Raw genomic sequence first — 10000 nt, 5'->3', positions numbered from 1 at the left:
CAACTTTCCATTCAGGTGCTAGTCTCATCTTTGTTTGTACAGAGCATATCTCCCCAACTATCAAATGATCAGTAAACTTACAAGAAATGCCAATAATGACATATTAGATTTCAAATATACTCAATGTAAGTGACATTTTAGCATAGGCGTCCACGGAATTAAAAAAAATGTTAATACGATTTTGTTGTGGATGAATGAGTCTTACGTTCCTTGTTGTCTTGTTGCCAAATAAGAATTTAATTTAATTTAATTTCACAAAATATTAAATATGCGACGAACAAGCGCGCTTAATAAAAGAATAAAAAACTGCGGCTAGAATTGGAAAATTATAAATTCTCCCAGGGAACAGTAAAAATTTTGATCCCAGAAATCTGAATTAAAATTGTAATGTCAATCTTGCAAACAAAGAAGTTGGCATTTTGCAGATCAACGTATTCCTTCAATTTACGAAACTTTTTTCTTCGATTCCGAGCCGAACTTTTTAATGGAACCAGAACAGTTTTGAGTATACTCCAAGACCGTGAAGTGAGATGAATAATCGATTACATAAAGCTGATACGTTGAAGTGGGCTTGGATCATGGACTTACCCCTGCTTTGCTCAGATCCAAATGAGTCGATCCATCTTCGCGGCATTTTATTATCTCTTTATGGATGTCCTGGCGAAAAACGATTCACGCGTTAATATAAGACGCCAATCCAATACCTGCCGAAGTGCGCATTCTTTAGTGATCAAGAAAATATCACGACAATCCAGGACGACAATGCAATCAACATGTCATGGGAAATTAACTTTCCTAACAATTTTAGTCTTTGCTCACCAAATCAGGCGTGGATTTTTTCTTTTTAATTGCAGACTGGACTCTCCTTGCACCAGGCAGGGCGACTTTCACTGTTTTTGCTTCCTTCTTCGAATGTGAAGAGGATGCCTGAGAAGGGCTAGCTGCATCTTCGAGAATGCTCGCAGTTTCTGATATGTCTGTCGCATGGTTCATATTTGTGACATCGGGAGAGTCAGAATCCGCCCTTGCCTTATTTCCACGTCGCATATCCATACAAAATAACCTTTCAAACGTCTCGAGCTTCACAAAATTTCACACCAGCAACCTCCGTCTTATAGATTTACAACCCGTTCACAAAATTTTCTCTGCAATAACCGTTCGCTCGGCAGTCCAGAGAAACGAAACACATGGAGACTATTTCTTCCAAAACGAACTGTTCAAGGGAACTGTCAACAAGATAGTCATCGTCTCTGCCGGAAAGAAAGCCACTTTGTATCCGCTCAGATCCAAATAAACACAAAATTGTCGTAATGACTGCTTGTGGAAGACATGACACTTCACGCTAGCAATACTCCGGAGGACTGGAACAAAATAAGGCGAAGAATGAGGAGGCAACAAAAGAGTGACCTCGCTCATGCATGACCACCGTAGTGCACGAAAAACGCTCGCTCGCTCTCTCTCTCAACCGAGTGCTCTTTTGGCAAGAAGGTAACTTTCAACGACCTAAAGGTAAGTGCTAAATATCATTTTAAAATGAGGAGTAGAACTTGCACAAGTGTGGGTAGGAATTCGATTTGACCCAAAAATAGTCTTTGATACGAGGGATGTTATCCTTGGAGTAACAGTGACCAATATCCCCGCGATACCATAGTGCGAACAAAACAACAATTTCCTTTACTTTCCGAATGAAATCTTGGGTCCATTTTTTCCACCTACCAGTACTGAGTAATAAAATATGGTAATCTCGAAATAAATTTTGATGTATCCATGGCAACACGGAGGATATAGTACAGGGCTCAGAAACACAGCCCCACCTACGTTGCTAGTTGTTTTGAGAGCAAAAAGTGGCGTTCTTGTCCAATGAAATTTAAATATGCTTGATACAGTCATGTCGGACAAGCAATATGCATGTCTCTTATTATTTCTTCTCGCGAAAGGTAATCGGAAAAGCTCATAAGGACTTCCCAAAGCACACACCACTTCCCTTCGGCTACTGCGTTCTCGGAAAAAAGTATCGCTCAAGTGATCTTCGTATGCCCTAAGAGCAAGTTTGAAATCGATTTTGTCGATCAAGCGCGATAGAATAGTGATGAACACAAGAATATTACATCTCTTGCGCCTTCATTTCCGGTCTTCACCGTAAATAAATGTAACTAAAATTTCTTTTATTGAATTTGAGCAAAAACAAATAAGATTGATTCATGAAAACAGTAGAAGTCGCAAAGGAAATATTCGATTTTCATCACAGTTAATCTTCCTTAGGGCCTTTATCACGTTCTCTTGTGGCTCTTACCACTCGCCTCCCACCCTGCTTCGAGAGGTGCCCCGTTTTCCCCATCTCCTCAAATACCAATCTCTGATTTGATAGAGCGAATTTCAATTGAGTGTAGTAAATGTAAAATAGTAAAACCAAAACCAGAGAAATTACTTAGGCAAATCAAAAAGTACGGAGACAATACAGCAAACCAATCAAAACACGAAGAAAATACACTTAGCCGACACAAAACTCGGGAAAATGTGCACGCGCAAGCCATAGTTGGTTTTGGTTTGACTTCAGATTGGTTGAAATATTGGCCGTTTTTATACTAGAGACGCATTAATTGTCTGGGACGATCTTGGGCAAACATTTTTTCTGCGTCTGTTAAATTCGTCTAGTATAAAGACGGCCACAAGACGCATCATGCGTCTGGACGAAGAATTTATTTTAGTGCGTCTTCGAAGACGCACTAAACTGGAAAGTTCGTCCAGACGCATTATGCGTCTAGTGCCCGTCTTTATACTAGACGAAATTAACAGACGCAGAAAAAATGTTTGCCCAAGTTCGTCTAAGACGAATTATGCGTCTCATATAATTGGTCCCGTCTTTACACTAGACGGATAACATGAGAGACGCATAATTCGTCTGGACGGATTATGCGTCTCTAGTATAAAAACGGCCATTTATGCGAGAACTTTGAACCAAGCACTGAGTGAAGTAGTGCAAAACCAATGCAATTCGCTTATTACTTTCGACACTCAATTGAAAACCGCTCTATGTGTTGATTTGATTTGATTTATTTTATTTTTATGTCCCCTATTAGTTCCTCAGCGCTTAATGCACTTGACGCTTAAATGAAGTAAAGTTCATTATTATTATTATCTCTGTGTGCTTCAGGGATCAGTGACAACCTACTTTCAGATTGTACACTAACATTAGCATCCCACGTAGACTCCACCTAGCGTCTTGTTTGTACTACTCTGAAATAATAAATTAGTATATTTGAGATACCGTATACACATATTTTTGTTATTTTGGGTTTGATGAAATGGTGAAATGATTTCTTTCCTTCCGTTTCCTCTCATTTATCTTCCGTCACACGATGTTAGATTGCGTGACACGGCAGACACTCGCTCCCAGGCTCTCTTAGAAGAGAAACCCTATTGCGCAAGAAGGTCTCCCACATGGCGGAATTACTTCATTTTGATTGGTTATAGCCACGTGGGCCTTTTACACGGCAGAGGGAAACCTTGGTCGAATTAGTTGGAATGCATTGTCCATCTCACGATCACGAGAAATCAAATGGATTTTTTAGGACTTTTGCTCTTTAAATAAAACGTTTAAAGATCGTAAATCAAAGCAGTTGCCCAAGATGTGTTTTTAGAATGCTAGCCGTTCCTGAAGACGCCAGCGAAATGAGGTAACTTTGATGTCGAAGATCGCTATGGACGCGTATACGTAGTGAAGGGAATGTCGAAAATTACGAGCGTCGTGTTTGAACAATTTTTCACAATGTTACTTCCTTGTCATTTGCTTAGTTCTATTATTACCGATATCTTCCAGTTTTAACGTAATATTTTAGTCGTCTACAAAAGTGAAAGGACAATCGTAACATTTCTGTACAAAACGTCTTTGATGTTCAACAAAGGGAATGCATTAAGTATTCAACTGCGTAACTTTACCGAATTTCTTTTTGGCTTCCTGTCGTTCCGGGTGAGAGTGATTTCTGATCACGAATCTATTTGGTGAGTGAAGAGCTATAATGTTGGCTTTTAGTGCTCTAAAATTAAGTAGAAAGACCATTTGAATAAGTAGGAAATGGTACTAAAATAATTATCACTTTCGTCTGCTTCTAGTAAATGTTCATTCAAATAATTTCTTGACTATTCGATGAAATTACCAGCTTATGAATGATATGTTCGCTGATTGTTAGCTATTTGCGTACTTTGTTAACAACATTGTGCCCTTATTAGTATTGGTGTAATTTTCTGTAGTAACTTTGGGTGAAATAAAAGCCGTACAAACACGTCACACTGGTGGTTAGGCAACCATTCGAAACTAATATGCGCAGTCTTAAGATCTTATTTGCAGTTATCTTCTCAAAAAAATTAAGTTAAACCGTGTCGACAAAGCTCGCATCATAAACGGCGAAACAAACACGATTTTTAATCTGTGGTGCCTAAAAAGATGAATAGAGTCTGTTTTTTCATTATCAGAAGAAATGATAATAATTGGTACTAAAATGCATCTATATTGACTGTTACAAATGATGTGTGTTCTTAATTTATTATAGATTGTGGGGTACACCCCCTTCATTTGGCAGAGATTCTTCCCCTGGCACTTTTTCACCTTCATTATTAGAGACTGGTGTAGCTGCTGAAGTTGAATGGTCAGTTTTCAGGGAAGGGTTTTCTCCTTCCTTCGAGGAAGAAATGTTTTCTCTATTTGAAAAACGTCCCCTGAAGATCAATGCCATCATTATGATGTATTTTAAAATAAGAGGAGGATTTTCAAATTTGTAGCTTTAAGTAAACCAACAAGGCTGCTGCCTAAGAAAAAATTTCCGGAGCCCTTGGGGCTTCCAATATTAAAAGTTAGTAGCCTGAGTCATTTTTTCAAGAGCCCAGAATTAATTAATTAAAAGTGAGGATAAATCACCACTTTAAGTTAGGGACCCGTTCGTGCTACTGGTCCAGAAATTTGGTTGCCCTCGCTCGCAAGTACATGTAAGGCACCCCAGGTGGCCGGGCAACCGTTAGGCAGCAGCCTCAAACCAATATTATTTATAAAATAATTACGATAGTACCCACACTCTCATTGGTTGATAGCTGTGTTTAGATGAGAGTATGGAAAAAATGGCTGTGACATCACACAAATTTTGATTGGTTACATATATTTGTTGTCAGACGCACGTTTTGATTGGCTGGTGGGTGGGAAATGTGAGCGTGTATGAAGAAAATCTGTTTCAATCAAGAAGTAAAAAAACCAGCATTTTCCTTCATTTTCTTGAATCATCTTTGAGAAATATTTTATAAAAGCAATAGAGGAATTTTCCTGTGTTTCCAGAGCCTCATCTAAACACTCGGAGGAATTGGGAGAATTCTTGACAGTTATGCAAGCCCGAGATGCAGTTGAGGGTTTGCATGAAACGTTCTCTATTGCTTAAATTCAACACAGATTTTGCTATGCTGTGTTGCAAGAAACGTTGATGAACTTCTGGCCTTAGTTGTTCAATAGTTGGATAGTATGTACTTATTGACTGAGTGGGAGGGCTGGATGGGAAAATATTTGTTCCAAGGTCATGGCATGCAGACGGAGCGCAGCGAGGTCCGTGCGCCGTCACCGATGGCAAATATTTTTCTGTCTGGCCCTCCCACTCAGTCAATAAGCATTTTTATCATTATGGGTTCTTTACACTATTCATGAGCACTCAGAAAATGAAGTATGGACAAAATAAGCAACAAAAAAATTTGCATAGGAAGTTTATCCAATATGTTGTTTGCATTTGCTTTTCTGGCTGTAAATAACTTGGGAGTTAAAAGCGACGAAATCCTCTAAAATCGCATTGCACAGAGCAATACTTGTTCCTACAGTTTAGCAGGGCCGTACGGCTTTTCTTGGCTCTGCTCGCACTAATGCATAGAGTTTTACAATGACAGCGCACGTAGGGCTGTACAAGCCATATGATAAGTAGTTTTATTCACCAGGTCCCAGTTGCTGAAAGGCCTAGAAAATTTTATCCAGTGGACAAGTCACTATCCGTCAGTGCAAACCTTGGTTACACCTTCCTTGTCTGAGTTTGTGAGAGATACAGTCATTTGTAATAATATTTACCAGTATGTCTCCCTGCTGAAACATGCACCATGATTGCCCAATTTAGGACCCTCTACTCTGCGTTTATTCAAGGATCTTAGTACAGTTGCAGAGATGTAATAAATATCTTACAAACCCCATTTTTGTGGACCAGTACTACTACAGTAACTGTAAGTGAAAGTGGGGCTCTCCAGCTTGCTTAGTTGGAGGATTTCATTCCATTTTTTTGCCGCATGTAGTGGTGTTCTGATGCATTCTTGTGTATGCAAAACTTGTGTTCTTTTTTTCACTGTACACCTGTCTCAAAGAGTAACACTTCTTTGTGGTTTTGCTTAGTGGTCAGGATGGTGAAGATAGTTTCTGGTGCAGTGAATCAACCTCTGCTGCCTCTTCTGCTGCTTCTTCAGAATACAACTCTGATAATGGACTGGTTGACATTGAAGAAGAAGACGTGAAAAGGCATCTATTCTCTGTAAGACTCCATTAATTAACCATTAAACCTCTTAAGAGTGATGCTTGTTCTAGAGTTTACTCTATCTAACACCAGATGATTTTACTCGTCCATGTGGGCGGCTTCGAGGGTTAAAGGGTTAACTAACAGTGTCTGTTTCCCCTTTAAGGCTTCTCTTATTTGTCTGTAAGACCCTATCAAGGTTCTTATTTTTTCAAGCGGCGGTGTTTAATACATTTACTCCTGAACCACCACCTCCCCCTTCCCCCATAATTTGCGATTGACGAGTGAAATCGTCTGGCATCAGACAGGGTAAAATCTATTAAGGATGGTGCCTACTAATTCAAAGGTATTTTTGCCCCGGTTTATGATTATGCAGGAAATGTAGATCTTAACAAGTGTTACATGTATGGAAACCCAGAAAAAAATTGGTGGTAACCACGCATTTTTCAAAGATAGTTAATGACTAATATTTGTAAAAAGCTTTAAAATAGTAAAAATACAAAGCAACGTATGGCGTTGTTTCCCAAATTGAAGCTTAATTATCTCTCAAAAATGCATGGTTACCCCCAATTTTCTTTTTGGATACCAAGAGTATTTACTAAGATCTACTTTCTCCGGATAGTTTTTAAACTGTGCAAAAGTATCACTGTATTGGTAAGTATCACCGATACGAAACTTAAATATCTCGAGATGCACAGAACGTATGTGTAATTATAACAATAGTAGGCACCTTCCTTAAGTATCACTCCTCAGAGTCAATAGTTTAAGGGGACATAGTTTTTGAGTGGATGTAGAGTTTGCTAAGCCATTGACACCTGAACCATCTTCCCACTGAGGACTAAATCCTCTGGTGGTAGACAGAGTAACAAGTCTCTCTTCTAGCAGTCAATGGGTTAAAGAATCCAATTAATTTTTGGCTTAATGAGGTTAAATTTCTTAATATTGTATTATACTTTAGTGCGGGCATCCTTAGTTACCTCTATGAATGTGTGGTTCATTTTTAGGATTCCTCATCTCTTAATAATCCTGAACTAGAAAGAAAATGTAGAGGTGAGAATTAAAGTTCATGCTTTGTTGCAGATTGCATATTACATCAAATTAATTTGTTTGAAATGTTAGTTGGGCCGTTCTGTTCTTACAGGTAAGTTGGCTCTTTCCTCGCAATCATCTTATTTGCATTCTAGTATTCATAACTCATGTTTTGTAAACCTGAGCCTTTTGTGTTTTTGTGTCCTCTCACATAAACTTAATTAAGATTGCCTGCCTGCTCCTTTCAACTCAACAGCTATTCCAGGCAGGTAGCTTGGAAATCCAAATGCCAGTTGATTTGCACAAATTTCACTCTAACACTAGACAATTTTACTCAGCAATGGGGGTTGATTACTGCGACTTTCATAATTCTGCGGAAACTCACCTTCAAGTGCTAAGCGTCAAACTGGGTTTTGGCTTCCATCAATCAACTTTCCGAACATAGCCGGGAAGATCGACTCCGCTTCCAGAAAGTGAATTGGAGATTGTTTTTGTTTAGTTCACAGCTGAGTGGTAGGTCATGCATCAGTTGATTTCATTTGATTGATGGAAGCCAAAACGCAGTTTGGCTATATTAGTGCTTGAAGATGAGATTCCACATAATTATTATGAAAACGTTAATAGTGGGTGGAAGAGTAGAGCAGAAATATAGCAAGATATCAAAATAGAGCCAGTAAAAATTGTTGTTCTTATGTAACAGGGCTTGAAATTCCAAAAAAAAAAAACTGAATTGGTGACTACTGGTAGCTGAGAAAGATTGTTTTCATGTAAAGAGCCCCCCAAGACGTACATGTGTTGCATTGTGGGATTGGGAAAATAGTCTTACTATGAGTTACTTCAGCAGCCCTCCATCCAAATGAAGAGCTTCATTGTGTTTCCATAAACATGGTGACCTCTTTTAATTTACATTTAGGTGAATGTTATACAGTATGTAACTCTGGGTCAAATAACAAGCAACATTTGTGTGACACATTGTTTGACCATTGTCTATAGCTATACCACCACTGATTTGGTGTAAAGGAGAAATAGATGAAGCTCGTTGCACTCACATCCTGCTAATGTCTCCTTTAATAATAATGAAGTGTTGTCTTTAAATGACCTATTGAATTTACTTCTATAGAGCTAAAAGCCATTGACACCAGCTGGAGAAAGTGCAGGAGAAAACGTTCACCCAAAAGAGAGAACAGCAGCAAAAAGACACTTAAGGATATTTTAAAACAGGACTGGCTTAAGAATAACAAGAATTTAAAGTCTGAAAATACCTTCAAGTGTCCTTGTCAGAAACTAAAAGATTCAATGGAGTTTACCGTGAGTTGGTGAGTAAATTACTAAAAGTAACAAAATTAATAGTAATTACTATAATTATTGGCCTAGATTTGTGTGTGAAATTTTATGCTGTGCCTTTTTGAAGAAGGTTATCAATCCGGCAGGTCTAAAACACAGGTCACTCGTTGCAGGGCTTTGTTTTACCAATGACCTGCAACCTGTCTTTTAGACCCCCCGTTATCAATCTCTGCCTGCCTGGACAGCAAAAAACAGTAAATGTTCATTGGTACAAATTTCATTGTTTGACTGTCAGATGAGAGGTTTCGTTTTTTTTCCTATCGCTTCCACTAAAAAGTATTTGCGAGGAAAAGTACTTGAGGGTGAGCTTATTGTATTTCTACATAATCTTGTCAACCTTGGAAAATCATTTTTCATCCTGTTAAAGACCATAGACCGAATACATAAAGGGCGGCCAAAAAAATATAATTCTTTTGTTTATGTGCTAACTAGACTCACTAGTCTCGTTTGCATTTACAAAATGCAAAGAAATGTTGCTTGAGAGCGAGGCTAGTGAGTCTTTTAGCACATAAACAAAAGAATATTTTTTTGGCCGCCATTTATGCATTCGGTCTATTACAGTACTAAATGTATGCCATGTCTTGAGTGGCCACAGACTGGATGAAAAATGGGCAATAAATGTGCAACCACCATATTGTTAAGTGCAAATCATGTTGTTACATGTATCTATCACCTCCTATTTGTTTAAAAGTGATTGTGGAATAAATGATATTCATACACAATTTTACTGTCAATTTGGAGGGAAAGAAAAGGACATTAAATCCCAAGCATGTTTTTTGACAGTAAACATGCTTGCTACGAGCTTTGTCCAACATACAACTTATGTCCGGGATGTATACACTGTATCTCTGAACCACATGTTCTTTTAAATAATTAGTCAGCATTGAGATTAAATCTCTGCATTACACCTGTAGGTCTACATGTAAAAGGCTAGTGATATTGTTACTTAATTAAAAACCTAAGAAACCACTTTCTGACACAACAGGCTTTTTTGTTAAAGTGGTAAAATACTGTCAACAATGTTGGTTTCAAAAGCAAATAAACCTAGAATTTACCAAACTGAGTGCTATGATTGAATCAACACTCGTTGCACTTTAACTGGA

The 10000-nt window shown here is 38.3% G+C and overlaps 2 protein-coding genes across 3 annotated transcripts in view; one reads left to right on the top strand and one right to left on the bottom strand.

Moving 5' to 3' along the window:
• LOC138019094 (leucine-rich repeat protein soc-2 homolog) overlaps nt 1-1363 on the bottom strand; it is a 31897-nt gene extending 30534 nt beyond the window's left edge. The window contains exons 1-2 of the mRNA XM_068865765.1: nt 820-1363; nt 589-657 (exon numbers count right to left, since the gene is read on the bottom strand). Coding sequence (XP_068721866.1) covers nt 589-657; nt 820-1053 — 303 coding nt within the window. The 5' untranslated portion in view covers nt 1054-1363. The remainder of the gene's footprint in view (nt 1-588; nt 658-819) is intronic.
• A 2100-nt stretch (nt 1364-3463) lies between these two features.
• Nucleotides 3464-10000, top strand: part of LOC138019853 (protein FAM199X-like) — a 13707-nt gene continuing 7170 nt past the window's right edge. Inside the window, exons 1-5 of one of the 2 annotated variants that reach the window (XM_068866796.1) lie at nt 3464-3677; nt 4551-4646; nt 6407-6542; nt 7529-7574; nt 8674-8869. In XM_068866796.1, the coding sequence (XP_068722897.1) occupies nt 3643-3677; nt 4551-4646; nt 6407-6542; nt 7529-7574; nt 8674-8869 (509 nt within the window). In that variant the 5' untranslated portion in view covers nt 3464-3642. The remainder of the gene's footprint in view (nt 3678-4550; nt 4647-6406; nt 6543-7528; nt 7575-8673; nt 8870-10000) is intronic. The other variant, XM_068866797.1, reaches the window with a different exon arrangement.

Source organism: Montipora capricornis, chromosome 10, assembly GCF_036669925.1.
Source record: "Montipora capricornis isolate CH-2021 chromosome 10, ASM3666992v2, whole genome shotgun sequence".
Taxonomy (NCBI): domain Eukaryota; kingdom Metazoa; phylum Cnidaria; class Anthozoa; order Scleractinia; family Acroporidae; genus Montipora; species Montipora capricornis.
Note: the sequence above shows the minus strand (reverse complement) of the source record. Positions and strands in the feature narration are given on the sequence as shown.